General features: G+C 33.5%; 1 protein-coding gene across 4 annotated transcripts in view; it reads left to right on the forward strand.

The window, feature by feature from the left end:
• LOC149792173 (proton-coupled zinc antiporter SLC30A2-like) overlaps positions 1–24,390 on the forward strand; it is a 119,913-nt gene extending 95,523 nt beyond the window's left edge. The window contains exons 6-8 of one of the 4 annotated variants that reach the window (XR_016423497.1): positions 9,783–9,917; positions 13,992–15,838; positions 15,921–23,221. Coding sequence is in view for 3 of the 4 variants with exons in the window: in XM_089970678.1 (XP_089826804.1) it covers positions 9,783–9,917; positions 13,992–14,140 (284 nt within the window). In the remaining variant the exon portion in view is untranslated. Of the gene's footprint in view, positions 1–9,782; positions 9,918–10,551; positions 10,760–13,991; positions 23,222–23,945 lie in introns of those variants that run through there. The other 3 variants (XM_089970680.1, XM_089970678.1, XM_089970679.1) reach the window with 3 other exon arrangements.
• Positions 24,391–25,023: the final 633 nt, after the last annotated feature.

A 25,023-nucleotide genomic window follows, 5' to 3' on the forward strand; every position in this document is an offset into this window, starting at 1 on the left:
TCCAATTACATAATTATAACATCCTGCAAAACATTAATCAATACTAAGTGGAGTTGGCAGATTATGGCCCTTCATTTTGCATGGAGAGATACTGTCCAGCGGCGATATTGTGGACCGTGGTTTATATCAGGTTTGGATTTGCCCAGTGGGAGATTTTGCCCATAACCTATACTATGCAAACGAACAGGTACAGACTGTTTCTCCATAATTTGCCTATCTGTTTTTTGCATATTATATAGTACACCCTATCTGTTCTTTACGTGCTATACAGTACACCCTGTATGTTTTGTACATACTATACAGACCGCTCCGGTGACCTAAATATGCATGCGTCACCAGATAATGGCTGAGGAGTGTTGTTGTTGTAGGGTTTAACGCCATTTTCAGCACAAGATAGGCTATACATGGCGGCCAGTATAATTGGTGGAGGAAGAACCCTGGAAAACCCAGGGAAGAACCACCGACCCACGAGAAGCTACTGGCAGGCTTTCTCACGTACCAACGTTAGCCGAGGCTGGACTCGAACTCACGCAGACAGAGGTGAGATGGCAGTGATCCGTAACGGCGAGCGCTTTAGACCACTCGGCCACTCGGGGCCCCCGGCTGAGGAGTGACATTTCTACTATGATATCAGCCACTCAGCATGTTACTGAAACTACCTCACTTGTGTTAGCAACAGTCAGTCAGGGAATATCCCACTTGTGCCAGCTACTACTCCCAAAGTTTACTGTCGTGCTTTAATGTTTCAGAATCTACGTTACATTTTGAATGACAATATTTTAAAACTACACAACTATAAACTCTTAATTTTTGAAAAATAAATTTTGACAGAAAAACAGGTATGCTGTTCAGTTCTCATATTATCGTCTACAACTGGTCTCTAGCGTTTTATGAAAACTAACATAATTTGTTTTATTTTTGCAATTAGAGACCTACTGCTTAAATTAAATTTCGGAAAAGGTTTAATGCCCTTGATGTGCGTCTAAGCTAATGTATTTACTTTATTAAAACAAAGAAGTTTATTTGTTTTACACTACATGTCTCCCTTCCGTCTCTCATTGTCTCCCATTATGCCCACTTCCACACCATCATATGCGAATAGAATATCAGTCTTAAATGACGTAAATTAGTTCAGTTCCTAGAAGGTGACGGTAAGCGTCGCTGATATGTGTTTTTTTATTCTAAAAAAAACCCACACAAATGAATGAAAATGTATCATGTTGTGTCGAAATCAAACACTTTAAAACTATTATCATTTTGTGATAGGTTTTAAATGTGCCAGATTCATAAACACTGTATTTTTCTCTCTGCATTAGTGACTATTTATGCTATAAATGCTGCGATTTTTAACAAAAGTTATTTTCTTAATCACTTTTTTAAATAAATATCTCACTAAGCACCAACCTATGGGTGATATTTTTATTTTGAAGTCTGACACCACGCTTGTTAACAATACCAAATCAGGAAGTTGTTGATCTTCAATGCGGTTTGCGCACTGAAGTTTCCAACGACACGTTTCGTTTTTTCTTGTTTTTTTTTTTTTTTCGTTTTTTTTTTTTTGTGCACAAACGCCGGTGGCCGAAGTAGTTAGTGCAACCGTCTTGAATGTGGGAATTCGCGGTATGAAATCCCGGCCGAGTCATATCAGAGACTTATAAAACTGGTACTTGCAGCTGCCTCGCTTGGCGCTCAGCATTAAGAGGTTAGCGTTAGTACAGGTCAGCCTGGTGTCAGAATAGTGTGACTGGTTAGTGCATGATGGTGCATGATGCTACATGTCTGCGGCTAGTCCGAGTTTCCTCTGACCCTTGCCACCCCATTTTTGATATTTGGACAGTTTTTGTTTTGGGGTGTAGGTTCACAGTCCATTCCCTGTCAAAAAGATGTAATTCGCCGACACGCTTTGGTCTCGGCATGGGGTAGCCGCTTACTAGCCGGCCGAGCAAACTTGAATGACCTTTCATCAAAATATACCCGCTTGAAATAGATAGTAATATGATTTTTTTTTCTCAGAAAATGCGATCATAGCATTCGTTTTGTCTTTAATCCGATGACAGACGAGACGAAAGTACATCATCATTGCTGAAATTTGACCTGGGTCTGGCCATTTGCATTCCTAGTCACGTGACTTCACAACTGCAGCCTGCATGTCAATGACATCAGAGGTCATACAGAGACAAGGGTCAGAGGAAACTCGGACTAGTCTGCAGCATGATACCCCTGTTTTAGTCACCAATATAAACTGCCACACTGCAGACATAGTAGCGATTTGACAGAAACATTGTTAAAGCTGTGTCATAGCTATGTCAAACATCTAAATCACGCACGCGTGCACACACACACACCTTTCCTTTTCCCCGTGGCATTATTTAAAATACCCATCATCCGTTTCCAGACGTGTTCCTTTTGGGGGAATAGTTCAGACAATTATCATTTCAACAATAAAACCTTATCTGAAACACCTGTCTCATTTTCCTTCCTCGTGTTCAGTTAAACTGTAGTTTTATTATAGAAATGTCACACAGCATAATGCATACTCTGAGGTTTATGAGTGTGATATTGCATAAAGACCACATGTCTTGAAATGTGGGTTAATTTATGATACAATGTACTATTACTTTTGTTGTTTTTCATTATTATTGATACTTAAGGTATACTTGTATAGAAGCAGATCTATCTGCAAACGGCATTGACTTTGTTAATATGTGATATAATATGCTGGTAGATCTATGTCGGTACAGTTTGTTAGGATTGACCAGTCAGACAAGACAACATAGATCCATATTTGAAAGGAAGTTTGCAAAGGCAGGTTAAGGTCTATGATTGTTGCAGTTTTACTCGATGTGCAAGGAGTGTATATGGTTTGGCTTTTAAAATGATATGCTGATTAAAGTATAGCAAAATGACTGGCTCTATGGAACGTTTCTATCCAGATATGGCTTCTATTCAGTTTTGGACATTATTCAGTATTCACTATTTTCCTTCCTTTTCTGACGTTTTCATTTTAAATTAATACAAGTCTGTTTGATTGCCACATATGATTTTGGCATGTCTTCCTTGTGTTTTCTTTTAAACATTTACTACATAATACTTTATACAAGCTACAAATACCTTGCACTAGTTGATGGTACAGTAATTTTAATACTTAAAGTCTGCAGTACAAAAATCAAGGTTATATCTGTTGACTGGATATGTTGATTTGATTGAATTGAATCAGTGTGGAAATTTGTATTGCTTTGGCGACTTTTTGATGGTTGCATTTGCTAGCATAACATTAGGCTGAATGAGTTTACAGTGTAGATTTTTTCTCTCTATATTCCCAGGTATGGAATGTACATAAACACAGGTAATAGTGCTATTAGTCTTAACTATGTTTATTCATGGGTTTTCGTTAAAGGTGATTTACCTGTATGTTTATCTTAGTCAATAAAACTTTCAATAATCGCCCTAAAGGCATACATTTATGGGTATGGTAAATAATACAGCTTTCAAGAAAGTCTCTGGAAGTTTATTGCTGACAACACATCTTACAATCTTTAGTACTGACTTAATGGGAAAAAGCACATTTCTGTGTTTTGTAGAATATTTTGTATATATATTAAATAGATATTGTTTCTGCATAATAGCCTCTTCACAATGAACCAGAAAAATTTAGACCCAGGCATTACAAATGATATAAAAGATTGACTTTCTATAGTTAGCCAATCAAAAGAGACTTCACAAAGTAAAATAATAAAATAGTTTGTTATTGGCTGACAACGATAAGAAGATCGATCTAGATATTAAGTTTTATATCAGGGCCAGCTGCTGTGAAATAATTGTGTGACATTGATGGAAAAATACTATATTCAAGACTCAAGACAGACTAGAAATAGTGCTGGGCGAATGCGATAAAATACAAGATATTTTTTAAAATTATTTCTTTGGTGGTCTGAGTAAAATACACGAACACTAGATCTGTACGAGCTTTCATAATTAAACAGACATGTATACCGATGGTAGATATTTACAGTGTAACAGGTTCCTTGCATACCTCACTTTGCCAATGGCAACAACAGGTTTAAAAGACATTTCAAAGTTAGATAAAAGACAATACAACAGCAACACATCCGAGGCGGACGCTTTAGCCGCTAGGCCACCGCAGCGGTAAAAATAAAATAAAGCTACTTACTTAATATAGTCATTATGATGACATGATTAAGTCTGTCAGTAAAAAGGTAAACTGCTAGCTGAATTGTCATTGACCGCTTAATAGATGGATATAACGCACATTTACATTGCGGCCCATGCCAAGTTTGAATCAAGCTGTTGAAATCTTGGTAATTGGAGATTGTTCTTAGTTCATTTGGCAGGCTGTTGCAGACCCTGGTAGCGTGAAATAGGAAATAGTCCTTACCATACTTAGTGTGAAATTGTGTATTACTTGTGCAGGATGTTATATTAAATACGAAACAAAAATCCATGTGCTTTTTTTTTTTTTTTTTGGTATGATTTTATGAAAATCATTATTTTGGGAAAGTGGGCCATTTGAATTTTTTTCTGCTTTGTATGCCAACAGAGTAGATTCTAACCTGTTTGCTGAAAAATACGTCAGACATAAATAAGTTATTGCAGATGCAAGTGACAGCATATACCTGGTTATTAATATTCACATTGGTATGCATAATGTTCATCTACTGTAGCAATTGCTTGTTAATCCACTCCATTACACATTTATTCTTGTCATGTTTATTTTGTAAAAAACCTGGATTCAATAAGGAGTACCTACTCGCGGATTAAAGAGTTACTACTGTAACAAATGAAACCAGTTCACGCATGAAATCATTTGATATGTGTGCAGTTAGGTATTTGACATGTTGGATTTTATCTTGTTATGTCTCTTATTATGTCTTTCATCTCTTTTCAAATTTTGTTTGAATGAATGTTGAAAGTGGAGAATCGTATATGCAACATGGGTTGTTATGTACAGAGACAACAGTTGCTAGCCAGCATCGTAGATAAATGTATCGAGTAGTCTGATTGGATCAGATTATTTCGAGTATTTTGTCATAATTTTAGTTTTGATAATTGTTTTAAGTTTGCGTTCCTGGTCTTTTATATTGCCAAATTCCGTGTTTTTATGCTAATTGATGGTTTTATATTGGTCCATGGCGTTGTGTTATAATTTTTTTTAATTCAGCATGGAAATCTTCAATTGGTAGTTGGTTAGTCAATTGGTGTACAAGTTTTCCTGCAGGGGCGGTAGTTACTTGTTTGTTACTGAATGGTGTGTTGCATTTATTGATGGCTGTACAAGTGGGGTGTGTGTTAAGGTAGATGGTTACTCTAGCTGCATATCTTAAGGTTAATTCCTGCCTTCTTGTGTAGGGGCAGTTCTTTAGTTAGTATTTGGAATTCAGATAGGGATGCAGACAGCAGAGCACCGGTACAGGTGACTAGCGCTTTTTTGTATCTGATCTAATTGTTTTAGGTGACTGTGTGGAGCTGAATTATATATTTGACAACCATAGTCCAATTTGACCTTATTAAGGTCCTCTATAGTGTTAGGAGTGTTTCTTGATTGGATCCCCATGTGGTTCCTTTATAGTTCTTTAATAAGTTTATATCCGTATTGCATATATTTACTAGATCATTTATGTGGTGTCCCCAATTAAGATGCTTATCATAATACATGACTAGGAATCGTGCTACATTTACGAATTTGATGATTTTATTTTGTATGGTGAGTTTGGGGTACTTGAATTTATAACTATGTATGCTTGTAAAGAAGACTGCAATAGCTTTTTCATGGGATGGTTTAAATCCCCATTTGTCTGCTCATCTCCCAAATTGTTTAGGCTGTCTTGGATTTCATTAATGATTTTGTGACTCGTAGGGTTACCTGCTCTCCATATTCCACTGTCACCCGCAAATTGTCACATTTCGACTAGATTTGAAGTTATGTTTTGATCCAAATGATTAATCATGATGTTAACGAGTGTGGAGCTGAGTACGCTTTCTTGTGGGGCACCATTCTCGAGTGAGTATATGTCAGAATAAGTGTCATCAACTCCAGTTATAATGTTGCGATCAGTTAAGAAGTTCAGGATGAAGCTAAATAATCCTCCAGTTACTCCAAAGTGGTTAAGTTTGGGAAATAAGCCTTTTTGTCCAAACTAGCTTGAATGCCTTTTCCAAGCAGATGTCTCGCTAGGATTTTAAAACTAGGAGTCCAGGACTCCCATTTTAGTAAAAATAGGAGTCCTACCGTCAAAAGTTGCAGTCCCTTCTTTCCTACAGAATCAACACAGACGTGAGTGCATCTACTTTTAGATAGAGAGGTTTTCGTAATGTAATCACTCACTTTAATATAGCTTCATTGCAACAGTCCATTGACAGGATTGCAGATTTTTAGTTTATTTATTTGTCTACGTCTTGTAGTAAATTTAGACAATGGTTAAATAGTATCTGATTTGCTGGGGTTTTCCCCCCTCGTATTTTCGCAAATACGTGTCAAATCGGAAAACAGCTTAGACCTTAAAGCGTATCTCGCGAAGTCCACAACATAGCATTGTCCTATACGTTTCTGAGCTACATAATTTGCAGTTTAAAGTTAAATCTTTAATAAAATAATACCTTCGCTTTGCTTTTAATGATTTGTATATTTTTCTGAAAATATTTGCCCGATGATTTACGAAAACAGTCAATCTAATAAACTGGTACATCCCAGACTTAGCGAAGTCCGCCATTATTTCCCGTTAGGCCTACTGGTTCACTTACAGTTTCAAACTAATTTTATGACAAAATAGTGTACAAGAGGCAGTTAATATATATCCATTTCACCGTTTTTGATCTTAAAACACATGTCTGTACGTTTTATCATCAAAGGATATCATGCAGGAAATTGATAGTTGCTACCTTACTCGGACAAGGGTTAATGGTCAATCAGCTATCAAAACATATGCTTGTGAATGGGCAAGAGTTTGTTTGTCAACGTAATTGATATCAAAACTAGACCTAGCTACTACTATATTGATGAATACATTTCGCTACAACACACCGGGCTAAGGCGAGGGACATTTTAAAAAAGTATGGTCAGTCAATGTACTTCTTAAATAGCTCTTGTTCGTCCATCAGTGATACTGAATTTTGTCAATCAAAGTTAGGGCTTATTCCAAACACTAAGCTAGGCATCACACACGTAGCTAATGTCCTATCCAAACTATCGATTCTAACAGCTTTATCACTCTTCTGAATCTCGTTACAATCTTCGTAAGTTTGCCGTTTAATCCCAAAATACTTATCCAAATATATGAATGGCATTTTGTCTAAGTCTCAACATGTCTTGATTCTGGTGCACTACTTATTCCGATACATTCAGAAAATGACTACAATAACGAAAGCTAAAGTTGTTTATTTGATGTACTTTTATAAATGACCACATGTACATATCTGGGTCTTTCTGACTGAATTCAATCACTGTAAATATCAGTACATTTCTGCACCCGGCCGCCAGTCAAAGCCTTTGAACTTGCTGCCCAGCTATTGCATCGTGTTTTTTTTTTTTTTTAATGTACTCTTATAATGGCAACATGTATGTACATGAAAGGGTCTTTCAGTCACTGAATTCTGTCATCGTAAATATCAGCACAGCTAATTGATCAACATATTTTCCCACAAAGCAGGTGGCTGGAGCAGGACTGGCAAGTCTTTGAATTTTTCCGCACACCTATTACATGCGTATGGAGGACTCCCTCCTCAGTGATTTTCTGCATCCCAGATCAAAAATTGGCATCTAAATATGCGCAATTACGCGTTTCTGAGATCTCTGCCAAGTTTATGAATAGAGCACATAGGTTTCTCTCTTTCACTTGGAGTTAAATGTGAGCTTAATTGGTGATTTCAATCGTATGAGTTGATCAGTATTGGACCTTTTGTTTCAAAATCCACATTGGTATTTGGATATTAAGTTGTTTCTTTCCAAGTGGTATTTAAGTTGATTAGTTATTATTGTTTCCATAACTTTGCAAATATTATTAGTCAGGGAAATTTTTGTATAAGAGTTTATATCGTTGGGGTCCATTTATTGGGTAGTTTGCCTACTTCCCAAATCTTGTAAACAAGCAGCTTTATTATGGTGTACTTAATGTTTTCAGGCAAGTTTATATATATGGTATTGCCACTTTGATCTTCACCTGGGGATGTTTCCTTTATTGACGTCAGTGCTTTTTCCCATTCATATAATGTTATTTCACTATTTAAGTTGGATTCTTTAGGACCTAGATCCTTTAAAAGGTGTATATGTGTTTTTTCCCACTTTATCCCTGTGTTGCTGAAAGTCTGGGATATGGCTTAGGTTGATACTCATAGCTGAGAAATATTTGGCTAGTTGGTCTTACTTTTCCTTATTTGTGAGTGCACCTGCTATCTTGGGAGTGGTATTAACTGTTTTTTTTCTCTGAATGATTTGATCTTATTGCAGACTTGTTGTGAGCTGATCCTAATATTGATTTTTGAGGAGTAACTTTGCCTAGATTTTTCTTTAGCCTGCTTAAGTTTTTTTATATAAGTTTCTTTCCTTTTCCTTATAATTTGTAAAATCTATGGTTTTGCATGATCGTTTAATTTTTGTAAGTGCCTGTCTTTTTTCTTTATGTGCCTGTTTGCTTAGTTGGTTCCACCAGGGCACTGTTTGTTTAGTTTTGGTACCACTCGTTTTGGGTATGTTGGTTGTTGCTGCTGTTTGTATAGTATTAATTTAATGATGTTTTCAGAGAAAGTATTAATATCCTTATTTTCTAAGCTTTTGGTGTTTATTTTGGTTAATTGTTTCCTAAATGTCCCACAATCACCACTGTCATATTTCCATTGTGGATGTTTTTTGAGGGGATTATGTTGGACTGTCATCTGCAGAGTTATAATGATTGGAAAGTGGTCATTGCCAAGCGAGTCAGTTTGATCCACTCCACGGTCATTCATTTGTGCTAAATTTGGCGAGCATTTGGTTAGGTCGATGGCAGACAAAGTTTCATGGCAGACAGAGTTCCATCCACCGGGTTGAGATGTGTATTTGTCCCATCATTGTGGATGGTAAGGTTGGATTCTGCAGCCCATGCCTCAACCAACCTGCCTATTTTGTCTGTCCTACAAGTTGATGGATTTGGATATATATATATATATATATATATATATATATATATATATATATGTACTATATATCATGGTATTTAAGTGTCATTAAATTTAGCAAAACTTTAATTATAACATATTAGTGATATAAAAGTAACCAAAGTTTAGAAAATAGTTTATCATGTGCTTATGTAATCTCCCATATATGCAATGCATCAATTATTCATTCTCATTACAGTTGGCCTCTTTTAATACTTTGAGATGTTTCTTGTAAAACAAAAATGGTGTCACACACAATATGGATAATATGGATTACGAAGAACCAATATTATGTAGAAGGGAAATAGAACCAAACACACTGAAAGTGTATCATTGCATTTTTCCTGCTTCTGATGCCTTCATTTTTTGTACAAGAAATAACTTGGTGGATGTTTTCTTTTCACTAAACAACTTTAAAACTATCTTTTAAAGATTTATTTGAAGGGTTACCACTGTATTTAATAAGGTGATTTAACCCTATATCCAATGTTTTCGGAATATGATGTTGTAACCAGTGATTGTCTAATGAGTTTAAACTAGTGATACTTAAGTTATTGTACATGTCAATTAGTTTAATTTAAACAATTGATACTTGTTTTCTGTTTTAATACCCTGCCTATTGTTTTGTATTTAAGGTGCTCCACGAGATATTGACTACCAGGCTTTGAAACACTTTTTGCATGAAATACCAGGTGTTAAAAGTGTTCATAGTCTCTGTGTCTGGTCATTGACAGTAAACAAAAACATTTTGAGTGTTCATCTAGGAGTAGGTAAGATGCTCTTTTTGTTTGTTTTGTTCTTTTGTAAGCTTGCATTTCATGTTTTTATTAAAACTAATTTGTATACCTGATTATTTTGTTGATATAACTCATTTGCATGCTTGGATTCCTTTTCGCTATTATGACTCAGTTGTATGTTTGTTATTTTGTGTTATTGTAAATCATTTGTATGCTTGTATGTCATTATTATAACTTGTTTACATTCTTGCATTTTTTGTTGCTATTTTAGCTCATTTTTATGCTTTTTGTGTGTTGCTATTGTAACTGATTTTTTTTTATTCTTGCAGTTCTTATTATTAATCACGTGTATGCTAAGAGATCTTGTTGAATGCTATACCTAATTAAGTATTTGTACAATGAAATTTTGGGAACTATTCAAACTACTGAGATATATCAAAAATTTGGTACAGACCCAGAAACATATATGTAAACCTAACTCTGGAGCAGTTATGTACTCCTAAACTTGGAAGATGTACATATGCCTAAAAATACATGTCAAATATGTTTGCATCTGAGTTAGCCATTCATCATTTACTGTTTGTTTTAGTTGTGTTAAGTTTTTAATTTGAGTTGATTTGTTTATTTAAATTATTCACTGTAATTACAAAGCTCTGCATATTTTCAGACAAAGTCACTGTTTGGGGATTATTGTGAATTCATTCAAGTACAGTTTGGATAATATCATTGTAGCACATCAAGATTGTTTGTACATTAGCACTTTCATGACAACTGATATGTTGACACATTCAGAATTGGAATTCATTTGGAACACCACTGGAATTCATTTGGAGTACTCTATAATTTTGGATTTGTGTTAGAACATTTAGGACTGTTTGGGATTTAATTCATAGCACTGAAAATCCTTTTAAATTTTCACTTTGTATTCTAGGGAAATAAATTATTTGCTGAATTTTACAAAAGTTATTTGTTTTCACTCTTTTCTGTTAATTTGTTTAAGACCATAGAGATCTATCGGTATAAATATTTGATGGTCAGTAGATACCATTTGTTAAATTCTATGATATTGTTATACATCCCTGACACTTTTTGGGTATCATACTGATGTTGATCTGGTAGTGTACTTCTTTTGTAATTAGGTATTTACTATAAGAATTGATGTCGGCAAACAGCGTGAGCTTGATATTGAAATATCATACATAACTTAACAGTGGACCATTGCACAAAATGGCTTCTTGTGGTATTTTAACACAGCCTTGTGTGAACTTTCGTTACATGGGTCATATTTATTTTAATTGTTATACATTAGTCTGGTAAAAACAAAAAACAAAGAAAAATAGTCCATACATACAGGCATAATAAAGATGTGTAGAGCAAGGGATCATAAGTGATTAGTCAGTACATGTTATTTTGGTTATACATTGTGAAACTGTCCATTGCTAAGAAAATCTATTTATTTCCTAGATCGAGTGCTCATACATTTCATTCACTTTACTTGTAAATAGTTCATTAACAGCATCAAACATAAGGACTTGACATCACTCTAAATGATACAGATGTACAAATTTTGTACAAATACAGCATACTCAAACACTTAAGTGATGCAATGAAAATCCTAAAATACTGGTATTCAGAGGACTTCAGCATGCAGCATCGTTGCAGTAAAATCCTCCAACTGTTAAATTGATACATTGAACTGAAGCCTGTAGTATTAGTGATATTTCCATATAAACTTGGATGAAATCATTGCAGTACACAAACTCAGGCATGATAAACTCAGACAAGATATTTCTCCATTTTAAAGCGGAATTCCGCTTTTCTCCTGACTTGAGTCAGATTATTCAGGATATAGTCCATTTTTTTTATATCATCTCCAATCCAGTTTTTTAAAAGTGGTCTGTCCAGTTCCATTCTGCAATGACCCTTGTAAATTATTCCTTCCATATATTTACTAGCACACAACTCTCGTAAAGAGTATTCTGATTGCTCAAAGGTTTAAATTCATCCAATGAATTTTCATGTAATGGAAACTGTTGGCAATGAAAAGAAGAAGCATGCTTGCAGAACATGGCATCCTGAGTTGTTGAGAGAGACCATGACACGAAAAGTTTATATAAAGGTTTAAAACATGTAAATTGGAATGGCTGAAGTGAAAAGTGTACGGAAATTTAGCTGGTCAGTTTTTAAGAAAACTGAATGTTAGAAGACTGGCATTTTGTGACCTCTGCAATAAAGATCTGAATTATGGTAATAGCGGTTGGAAGAGTTTGAAATAGCACCTACAAAAGAAGCTGGATACAGAAAAAAATTGAAACTCAGAAGGCATCTGGAAACAGTGCAATTAATTACTACAAGAAGAAAGATTTCTTGCATGAGAGAACAGATGTAGCTCTGTCAGAATATGCACACTGCATGTCGCTAATACAAGCACCAGCTTGAAAAGGAAAAGGCTCTCATTGAGAATTAAAATAAACAAAATTGCACATTGAGCCAAAAAAGTCACTGGTGACAAAAATGAAAGCTAAAGAAATCTATTCCAAAGCCACAAAAAGAGCTTGGCTGGCATATCAACAGGTTGTGTCTGATGGAGAAAAAGGCAAGTGAATGTATATATGAATATATATGTATATAGTTATGTACTTGGGTGATTATTTTACAGATTTGTTATGAAATAGAGAGAAGTATAATGTATTTGCTGCAAAAATTGAGTAGTTATTGTGACTTAATTATGATGTGAACACTGACATGCACTTGAAATAACTTAAACATCAATAGTATTGGAGAACAAATTCAAGTGACTATAAATATTGTGAAATTATTGGAAGTCAAGTTGAATATTTTTGGTAAGTTTATTAATTTTCCAAATTATTATTTTGGTTTATTTTATGATAATAAGTTGCATCAGAAACAGTTTTTTATGAGTGTAAAATGCATTTTTTGTCAGGGGGCTTTGGCCTCCTGGAACAGGGATGCTGCCCCTCAAGACCCCATTGAGGGAGGACCCCCAAAACTCCCTTGACAGATTTTTAGCTTTTTTTAGACTTTAGGACACTACTGATAATTATCCTTATGCTAATAAGGTTAAATATGATAAATAGGTTTGTTAGAACACAATCTTGTATCTGATTTTCTGAGATGAGTACCATTCTGAAGGCTGAATATCAGAACTTACATAAACTTGGTACATTAAGTGCATGTCATTTTTACAACTAAAGCATCAAGGCAGAAATCACTTATATTTTAAATTGAATTGCTTAGTGGTATAACCACAGATCCACTAATGATCTTGAACTTGCATAGTCATATTGTATAAACAGTGGTAACCATTGTAATAGAAGGTATAAGGGAAAACATAGGTGATAGAAGATAAACAATTGCAAAAAATGACTTACGGATTGCTATGGTTTAAGGAAAATATATATTTATCAAACTTACATTACCATACAGTTTTTACCATCTATTACAGTTATGATTGAAAAGAATAAACATTTTGCAATGATATCATTTGATAGGTTTATATTGTTCAGTCATAGGAGTTTATCACATTGAGTATTTTACTTTAATTTTAAATATTGCAACATAATTTATGCACCTTGTTACATGAACTTGTGGGGGCCCCAAGTGGTCGAGTGGTCTAAAGTGCTGTCCAGCACAAATCAATGCCATCTCACCTCTGTCTGTGTGGGTTAGGGTCTCGGGCTCGACCAATGTGGATATGTGAGAAAACTTGTCGGTAGCTTCTCGTAGGTTGGTGATTCTTTCCGGGGTTTTCCTGGGTTCTACCTCCACCATTAATACTGGTCACCATGTATAGCCTATATTGTGCTAAACTTGAATTTGCTACATGGGACCATCACATCTGCTACATACATTGAACTGATGTGTTCAGAGAGATAAGCTTTTCGATGACATGTGTTCTGATAAGATCTGCATTCATGACCACAACTTGAATATTATAGCATGTTGTCAACTTGTACATGTATGTATATGGAAAATACTTTATCGATATTATCATAATTAAACATGTATATTTAAAGTGTTGTGGTGTAAGCTATGAATATAATGGTATATGTCCATACTTTAAAACTATGTTTTCATTTCTTTTAGATGCAGACGTGAATCACAAGAAAATTTTAGCCAGGGCAACAGATGTTCTGCATAGTCATTACAAGTTTCTGCGTACGACAATCCAGATTGAAGACTACAACCCAGATTTCATGACCTCTTGTGTGGATTGTAAAGGACCAATTATATGATCTTTTTGAATATGGCTGGTTTATTCTGGCCGTTATTATTTTCTATTGGCTTCAACATAGTCCAGAAATCTACAATTATTTTATTGTACTTGTATTATTTATTAGACAGAACTGTGTCAGTTTCCCCATCATCATTAATTATAGATACTCATTGGCGTTGGTAATGTTATTGTTTTTCATGAGTCTACACTATACAGATTTTTGTACATTTTGATTATACAATTCCATTTGCAATATTTTATTTTCAAGAGTGTCATAGATGATGTTGATTTATTTTCACTCTCCAGTAAGTTTTATATTTTCTTGTTGATAACCCACATTTCTTCAATGATCCACACAGTTTAGATACCCAATAGCATCCAACAAAACTGCATTTTGTGGATTTGTTGTGGGCATAAGGGTGATAGATATGATGTGGGTTTTATAATAGTTTATGGTCTGAGTTATTCAGGACCCTCTTGTTTGCTTTTGGAATGTGAAGAGACAATTTGACCAATCATTCTTGATTAATGCTTGAATTATACATTAATTGAAAATGAAAGCGCCAAAATAGCAATTGGATCAAATGGCTGTTTGGATCTTGTTTTTGTTACCCATCAAATGAGGGAAGATGGAAAGAAATACAGTGCAGTCTCCTTTATCCAAACAAAAGGAAATACAGTACATTCTCCTTTATCCAAACTTGATTGGGATGATGGAAAGAAATACAGTGTAATCTCTGTTATCCAACATGCTGGGATGATGGAAAGAAATACAGTACAATCTCCTTTATCTAAAACATGCTAAAGGCACAAGCATATGTTGGATAATGCAGAGGTACATTATGTAAAGTTTTATGTCTATATGAAATGTCTGGAAAGATATGCTGTTGTTGTTTTGTATGAATCAAAACATTGGACATCTGTAGTATCCATAATCAAAATTATAAAGTGTTATTTATCTTCTGAGATTAAGTTTCCTTAATCAGGCAAAAGTATTTTGGGCCAGACATTGATCAACCTTCTTAAGATAGATGGAGAAAAGGCTGTCATGCTGCACACATTTACCAACACATTTTACATGTTGATAGTGACAGAAAATATCTTGAATAAACTACCAGGCATGTGCGTGATATTTATTGTGAAAACAAATTTAATTTAATGAAGAGAACATCAGGTTTATTTATCTTAACTAATCTACATTCCATATCATTGCTGACAGAAGTTTGTCAAAGACTCTAAACCTAGGATAAAATATCTTTCTAAATCTATACAGAAAATTGGATCTGATATGTAGATGTATTTCTCAGGGAACAAAGCAAATCTGACTGTATACAAAGTTTAAGATGTATTAAGACTGCACAATAACCAGTAGCTACCATGTTTATATATATATCTGTATATCGATGTTCCAGATAAAAAAGGAGCTTAAGTTCTTTGACCTAAAATATTCAGACTCTAGTGTAAAAGTTTATATGATTGTTTTTTTTTACTTTATATGATACTATTTTCAATATATAGTATAAAAGAACCCTGTTAATGTATAAACACTATTAAGGTGCAATATAGGTTGATGTAAATGCATAGACTTCATGAAGGCGTAAAATATAGATCCGTGCAAACTCATCAACTTTATGAAGGTGTAATATCAATCCATGTGAATTTATAGATTCTATGAAGGTGTAATATCAATCCATGTGAATGCATAGACTTTATGAAGGTGTAATATCGATCCATGTGAATACATAAAATCGTTGTGAAGGTGTAATGTCAATCCATGTGAATGCATGGACTTTATGAAGGTGTAATATCGATCCATGTGAATGCATAGACTTTATAAGGTGTAATATCGATCCATGTGAATACATAAAATCATTGTGAAGGTGTAATGTCAATCCATGTGAATGCATGGACTTTATGAAGGTGTAATATCTGTTCATGTGAATGCAAATATTCTATGAAGGTGCAGTAAGGATCGACGGAAAAGCATAGACTTTATGAAGGTGTAATGTAGATCGATTCTAATGTATAGACTTCATTGAGGTGCATTATACTAATTCTTGCAAAAGCATGGACTTGCTAAGGGATTGGAATATAGATCCATGCACACACGTATACTTTATGGTGTAATATTGATCCATGCGAATGCTGGGAATTTATGAAGATGTAATATAGAGCCATGCGAATCTTGGCGCTTTATAGATCCATGCAAATGTATAGATTTATTAAGGTGCAATAAAGGTCCGTGCAGTGCATAGACTTCATGAAGGTATGGTGTCGATGTTTGTCAATGTATACACGTAAAAAATATGCTATACTAAAGGTGAAAATCACCATGGACTATGCATTTATCAAGGTTTGCTTTCATTTTCATTATATTTAATAATGATATGCTTATGATACGTAATAAATAGCAGAGAGATTGATGAGTTTCTATGAAATATATTGAGCAATAACCATGTTTTATAGACTGTTCCATTGAAATACATCTGGTTCATGGGAAAGGCAGTGCCTTATAGACTGTCCCATTCAACCATACATGATCCACAGGGGAGGCAATTTTGTATATTTTTTCCATTTAAACATGCATGATACTTATTGGCTGATACAATTATTGGTGCAGTATAGATCCATTCCAATGTATAGACTTATTAAGGTACAATAAAGGTCCATGCAGTGCATATACCTCATGAAGGTATGTTATAGATTGTATGTGAATGGCTAAACATAAGCAGAATTCTATATAAAAGGTAAAAATCACACTCCTGCACTGGTTACTGAAAGAGTTTTTATGAAAATGATAGAAAATTCAAAATCACATCTATTGGTGACTACACTACATTGAAAGTGCCTTCTTCATGTCCTAGGTTTGTTATACTGGAACAGCCCATATTATTAATTATAACTATTGGCAGGTTTGACATCTGTAACTTTCAGGTCAATATTGAATATTATGTACCTAGTGCATACATAACATTTTGGGATTTTACTAATGTCTGACAAGGTTTCCACACTACCAGGAAATCAGGAAAAAGTTGGAAAAATTAATTTTTTTCCATACCATGAAAAGTCCTTGAATTTTGCAAATATTGATGAAAGTTTGGAAAAGCCCGGTAATTTTCTGCCACCACATGATGCAAGAAACAACCACGTAACTGAGTCCTAACTAACTGATCGTGAGTTAAATTTATCGAGTTATAACCAAAATATTGAGAGGGTGCAGTGTTGATCATTTGGGTGCTTGCAATAAACATATATGCTGAGTCAATCCAGATACTCAATGGATCAGATTCATCTAGCTGACTTTTATTTTCAATGCCAGCCCGATATCCTCGTCTTTCCTTATATGGAAGGTATGAAAACCACTCTAGCATCACAAGAAGTAAACATCATGGTGGCAAAGCATAGCCACTTACTGGATGGTCTAGCAAACTTTAAACGTTGTTTGAGTGATACATGTATGAAATGCATATGAAAATTACTTATTTTCTCAGAAATTGTGAGTATTAAAGTTATGTTTTTAATCTGCTGAAAGACAAGATAAAACTACAGCGTTAATGAAATGTTACCTGGTACTCACGATTTGCATTGCTAGTCAATGAGTACATGTACACATATATAACAAACAACATTTTCAAATGTTATAGAGAAAAAAAATTAAAATTAAATGAAAGTCTTATACTGGTTGTAAAAAAAATACATAAAAGAAAGAACACAAAAGTTTCCATATTTATATATTCCGAGAACAACTTCTGGAGTTTTGTTGTATCATGGGACTACCACATTGACAGGTTCTCTGCTTGATAAATCGGACTGGCCAGATTGCTGAGTTTTACAAAAGGTATCTGACTTTTCATTTAATATAATTTAGTTTTTCTACAACATTAAAAATTTTCTTGTTGATATCACTTGACTAATGAACTTCTGATGTCGTCGTTTCAGATTTGCGAAGGGACTAGTATTGCAAATGGCACATACTGGTTCGGGTTTCATCAATGCCATAGTCAGCCATTGTCTAGACTGTCCGCAGATTCAAGACATAACAATTATAATACTTGCTATTTCTGAGAAAATAAATCATTTTTCTATTGATTTCATGCAGGTATAAGTCAGTATAACATAAGTTTAATTTTTCTGAGCCTGCTGATAAGCGACTACCATATGTCCTTACCGCATGGTGGCAGCAAATTTCAGATATTCACTAATCAGTTGCAATAACCTGACACCCCAACCTAAATGTCCAAATATGAGAAAATGGGGTGGGAATATTTGGAGGAAACTCAGATTAGAAAACAGACTGCTGTTCGTTTTAAACCAAATGTATAGTCCAAATTGTTGAATCTCAGAGCTGAAATGAGAAATTGTATCCCTTGTCTTATATATTAAAAAATTATTTAAGCCCCTGTATCACTACAGGTTTGTGGACTGGTTTAACGAATTACAAGAAGACAAGTGGATTTTACAGAAACTTCAGTCCTTGTTTATACAACATTATATAATTTTGAAGGTCTTTTGTCAAAATTTAAATAAACCTTTTGAAAATGTTTTTTAAATGATGGAATTTTAACCAGATTGTCTTAAGGATGTTAGGTTGTTTGAAAAATATTGTTTTTGGATTTTATTGGCACATATAAATTCAGGGTTAAACTCTTTGTTACAAGACAAGATTCTAATTATTTGCATTTTCTTTTATATACTGTAAAACGATATGTGTACTTTTTGTAAATTTATGTTCATTATGTTGTTCCCACTTAGCAAAATAATGTAGGTCAGCAAAATAAAGTTAGAATTTGTATTTTGTACATTGAAATGACTTTACATGCCAATTTAAAGGAATATAATCAAACTTGTATCGTGTGATACATTTTGTGGTTTTGTACATGATCATCTTTTCTGGCTTAGATATTTTGGAGAGTCTTGAAAGAGAACTATCTTTAGATTTAGAAAATGCATGTTTTATAATCTGAAATGTACTTTAATTCCATTCAGTGTCATATGTATAGTTTACAAAAATTAATTTTAACTGCAAAAACCCTGGAAATTTATCTTTAGAAAAGTGTGGGAACCTAGGTCTGAATATAACACTTCCAAAGATACATTTAAATTTATTGAAGATTAAAAAGGTTGTGTTTAAGATGATTTATTTTTCTATGAGATTCATTATTTTTTATTCCACTCAAACAATTAAAAAAATTTCATTAACTAAGAGTTTGTAGTAAACTGTATAATTACATATTCAACTCTTAGTGAAATTTACATTGCAGATGTTAATTTTATAATATGAAATTTGAGTCAGGTCAGTTGTACTTGACATATGATCTTTGTTGTACAAAACCATTATTCAGTTTTGGCATCATATGCAGCATAGTGAGCTATAATGGGATTTGTGGTAGCAAAGAAAATTATTCCATACAAACTAGGCAACAGTTAGTTGATTTGATGAACTTTCTTTGCTTACTATGCATGAAACTTTCATGTTTTTGAACATGTATCCATTTGTAAACTCAGCTCTCTTGTTGCACATTTTACATGAAATTGATGTAGCAATTGTCCAGAATGTGCCACATGGTTGACATAATGCCATTACATGTTAATCAATTCACTCAGACTATTATTTCCTTGCCCCCACTAATGTAGTAAGTTTTGAGGAAAATATACTTCATTTATGCCAAAATTGTGTGGGACAGTCAATCAGGCAACATGTTTTAAACATTCCAGATTAACTTATTGTCAGTTATTTATAATATGTTTGCAGTCGTTTTTCTTATGAGGATATACACAGTTTGAAACATGACTTGATGTTTCTAATACTTATAAATACTATCTGCATTGTGGTAAAGTGTAGAGTTTTCAGTTAATCTGGTTTGACCAGATTGATTCAGTATGTATATACACATTTTTCAAATTCTACCTTGACCAGATATGTTACTTGCTAGTGTCTCTTGTTGGTGTTGTTTGCCTTGGAATAGGAAATCTGCTATTTCAAATGCTATATATATATATATATATATATATATATATATATATATATATATATATATTCCAGCATTTGTGTCATTTATCAAACTAATCAATTATTAAGATCATGGCAGGGATCTATGATTTGTTTCTACAAAGATTCAGTTTGGACATGATTGTGGCTTTATTATACAGTGTAGTAGAGGGTGAAGTGCAACTTGATTGAAGTTATTATCATCTGATATGTCTGGGTAATTTTGTATAATCATCAAGGTGTATTAAGAGATAATGATGTTGTAAATCAGAATGTTAAGACTTCTTGTAACATTGATATAGTTAGATAGATTTCTATTCACTGGCCATACAATATGAATCTGTCCAAGAGTAGAATATCCAGAGAAGTATGGGCTGACTTCACTTTAAAGTTTTTTCTTGGACATAACGTCTCCATAACTTATTAAAGCATGGTGTAAAAAAATTGTAACTGTTGCTACAGCAGTTCACACACTCTCTAGAGGAATTACCTCAGAGATCCTATTCTGTTAATTTTACATCATAAGGACAAGATATGATTGCTTGCAATCAGGTTTTTCTGCCAGAATGTGGATGGTTTGTTGTACTGTTAAGACCCATTGTATAAAGTCACATTGAGAAAGTAAATTGTGGAACATATTTAATAGGAAAATATATTCAGTTCTTTTCACACTTGTTAAATTTTGGAATTGGTTGCTACTAAATTTAGATTGAACTTGGACAGAAATACAATGCAAGTAAAAATGTAATTTTTAGCAACAAATTGGAATTTTAAAAGTTATGGGGAGATAACTTTGATCAGTTGTTTAATTCAGGATTACTGATGCCAAGCAAAAAATAAGACCTTTACAAATTTTCCATGATGCAAATTAATGCTAATTTTGTTTCAGTTTTAAGAGGAGTGATGAGAAAGATAGTGTAACACATTTTAGATATATATCTGGATAATGTAAGCAACACTGAGAAATAAAATGTCAATGTTTTCAGGAAAATATAACTTGGAATGTCTGAATTATAGCTGATAGATCATATTCATGTGACAAAAGCAACATTTAAAATTGTAATAACTGCCAAATTTGGAAGGTTCTGAAAACTAAAAAATTATTGATCTTTGAACATTTTCTTTCAGCATCCATTTAATCAATAATATAATTGGCATTCATTTCTAATTTAGAATGCATTGATCTGAAGATAAATGTTAATATTTAAATCTATTTTATTGAAAATAAAATAAAAAGAAATGGTCCTAAGTACAGTTGTAGAATAGTTTAAATTATTTTAAATTTATGTCACTAGTCTGTTATCAATAAAACCAGATACGTTAATAATTTCTGATGAGTTATCTCCCATGTAATATTTTGAAATGCACACATCTTTACGTCTACTTTGCAGATTTTTATCGAATGTCACAATTGCTCATGATAAGGCCATTATTTTTTATTTTAAAACCTCACTGCCACTTAACAATCATGTGATATATATACAGATAACTGTCATTTCATTGATTGATATGGAATATTTCCATCTTTTAAGTTTTGTCATGGTTTGGCCTGAGCTGATGATTCTGATAGGTCAATGTTATCCTGACATCGTACAAAAAATGTAGCCACATCATGAACATGAACTATTCAGTCCACTGAAGTGTCAATGGAGTGTGAATTGTACTCCAATGTCCAGTTAGAGCTGTATAGCATTTTTAATGTAATATGATTAAGTTTTCTGTACAGTGCAATGTCAGTGGAAGAAGTGTACTCCAGTCCACAGTTTGGGCTGTCAGTCATTCTGTATGTAATATGATAGATATCCAATATTTCTATACATTGCAGTGTCAGATGGACCGGATTTGCATTCCTGTCTGCTATTAGGGATGTTTGGCCTTTTGTATGTAATATGATAGATATCCAATATTTCTATACATTGCAGTGTCAGATGGACCGGATTTGCATTCCTGTCTGCTATTAGGGATGTTTGGCCTTTTGTATGTAATATGATAGATATCCAATATTTCTATACATTGCAGTGTCAGATGGACCGGATTTGCATTCCTGTCTGCTATTAGGGATGTTTGGCCTTTTGTATGTAATATGATGGACAGGCAGTTTTCCATATGATACTGTGTAGAGAAAGTGAAATTTTACTCCTTACTGTGTGCTAGTAGAGCTGTTGAGTATTTTGTATATAGTGTTTCAGATATACTTTATAAACTGTATTGTCAGCTGAATTAAGTTGCTGTCTGCAAATTTGTCTATAAAGCATCATGAATAATGTAGTGGACTATACACAGCAGTATCAGTGGAAACTAAATGGTCCACCTGTCTGCACTTTCTGCTATCAGGTGTTTTATATATATATATATATATATATATATATATATATATATATATATATATATGTGTGTGTGTGTGTTAAATATGCAATTCATTATACACTGCATTGCCAGTACAAGGTAAACTGTCCCACTAACTGCAGTTTGGGCTGTAAAACATCTTGAATGCAAATAGGCAGTCCCTTATACAGTGCAGTGTCCATGTAAGGTGAACTAGACTCGTGTTCCTAAATATGACTCTGAAGCATTTTCCATGTAATGTGGCAGATATGCACTTCTCTATACACTGTATATGTTAGTGGAAGGTAAACTGTACTCCTGTCTTTAATATGCCTCTAAGGTATTTTGTAAGTAATGTTGTGACCATGCATGCTATGATTAATCCATTGCATGTTGGTGCTATATATGCAGTTTTTTATTTGCTTCATTGCCCATGCAAGGTTACTTTTAGTCCTGTCTGCAATTAGGGCTGCCGGACACTTTATGGCCAGTGTTGTAGACATGCAGATCTCTGTTCATTGCATGTGTTGATGAATGGTAAATTATACTGCTGTCTTTGTTTTTCGGCTGTTTGGCATTTTGTATGTAAAATTGTTACCATGCATGTTATGATTATTTCCATATTTATTTACATTTTATTGCATCAATGTGTACATCTTTAAGCAGATAATTGAGATATGAATAACATATATACAATCATTGTAGTTTGTTGTGATACAACATCACTATAAATATATTTGTTAATGGTGTTAAATAAAACAATGAATAAACAGATATAATTATTTATATTGTTGTTTGATATTATGCTTATGTGTGAGTGTGGAATAATGGTTACCAATACACTCAAAATTTTATTTATAATATGTCAGCGGCATAACAGACCAGACATATTTATTTGTAAAAATTATTTTTGTAAGAATAATCGGCTGATCCATCATCTAGAGAACAATCACATAATTATTAGTATTTGATTAGAGTGTCATGCTCATTAAACACGTGAGAAAAGATCTTAATTGTTTTCAGTTTAATTTTATAGAAGTTAGTGTGACTATTTAAAATTATTGTTACATTTTTTTAATCTGTGCAGAGTTTCATTTATTTATTAGGTCGTTTTAATTATTTATGGATTGAAATCTGTAAGAATTACTTACTTTATGAGAAACATTGTGCCAGGACTAAATTGGTAACTTATGTAACTTATAAAAAGTTTATTATACTTGAGCAAAATAGACATGTCGTGATAATCAGATTATGAAACAGCAGTGACATGATAAAAAACAACAATAACAGCAAAGCAACAAAACAAACCCATTCAATAAATACTTGAAAATAAAGAAACGTGAGTTGAATAGATTATAGGTGATGTACATCAATTTAGCTTATAATACAGTATTTCTAGCAGCAAACGTTGCACAAGAAAAGATAATATTACTGGGTTCACATATCTGCTCCTGTGAATGTTGATGTCTGAAATCGCTTGCCACTTGCTTTCTCTTTTTCGTTGTTCTAGGATTTCCAAGGAATCGTCCTCCATGAAATATGCTGACCACCATGAGTAGCCCATCATGTGCTGAAACTGTTTTTAAACACGGGAAACCCAAACATTTTATATACTCTAAGCAGTCAGTTTTAATTTCAGTGTGTGGATACAGCTGAAACTGTTGTTTAAATTAACAAAAGACCTTAAAGCACTCCATGAAGACACTTTTCTGAAATTGGACTAAACAGTTTATGATAGTCACAAGTGACAAAAGACTGAAAACCAGGATATAAAGTGGAACCACGTTTTCTGTAGATAACAGATGACGTATACAGAGAGTGGTGAGAAGTGTTTGAAGTGGGAATCCCAAGAACAATCATAACTAAGAGTACTAGTGTACTTGTTTTGACATGTATATTAACTTCCACTGTACTTTATACATAATGAAACCTCAAATAAATACACATGCGGTACATTGTTTTGTAATAGAATTCCTTTCAATTTTCTTCTGACCTGTTGGTTTACATTAAAATAATTACCTCTTGAAAAGCCTCGTCAATGATAATATCATAAACTTTGCGTTTTAACTTCGATTTTCGTCCAGAAAGTTAATATTGTTTACAATGATGCTTATGTACCCTCTACAAAATGTTGTTCTGTCTTTTGTTGCTATTCGCAATCACGTCTGCATATTGATAAGTATTTGTTTTCCTTTTTTTTTTTTTTTTTTTGTTTGTTTAGTTTATATTTGTATTGACATTGATTAAATCACTATAAGATATTTTTGATTTAAACATGAAAGATGGTTTTAAGGAAGAAAGTTGAGCACTACGAAGACATAATTAGAGCCTTGTTCACGGAACGTTCAGTCTTTCAGTTACATGCACGTGGAAATTAGCGTGAAATAGAAACTAAATAAAACAAAAGAAAAAACAAGAGGCAATTCAATCATTATAATATATTTACAGTTGATATAAGCCACATTTTGCTTTAACTAATGTTATGATTTATCGTTATAAATAATTTACACGCAGTTCTCTATCAACTGCATTGTCCATGGAAGGTAAATTCTGGTCATGTCTACACTAATTAATGATTTTAAATAAAA

The sequence above is a fragment of the Sinohyriopsis cumingii genome, chromosome 9 (genome assembly GCF_028554795.1).
Source record: "Sinohyriopsis cumingii isolate HCF-2022 chromosome 9, ASM2855479v2, whole genome shotgun sequence".
NCBI lineage: Eukaryota > Metazoa > Mollusca > Bivalvia > Unionida > Unionidae > Sinohyriopsis > Sinohyriopsis cumingii.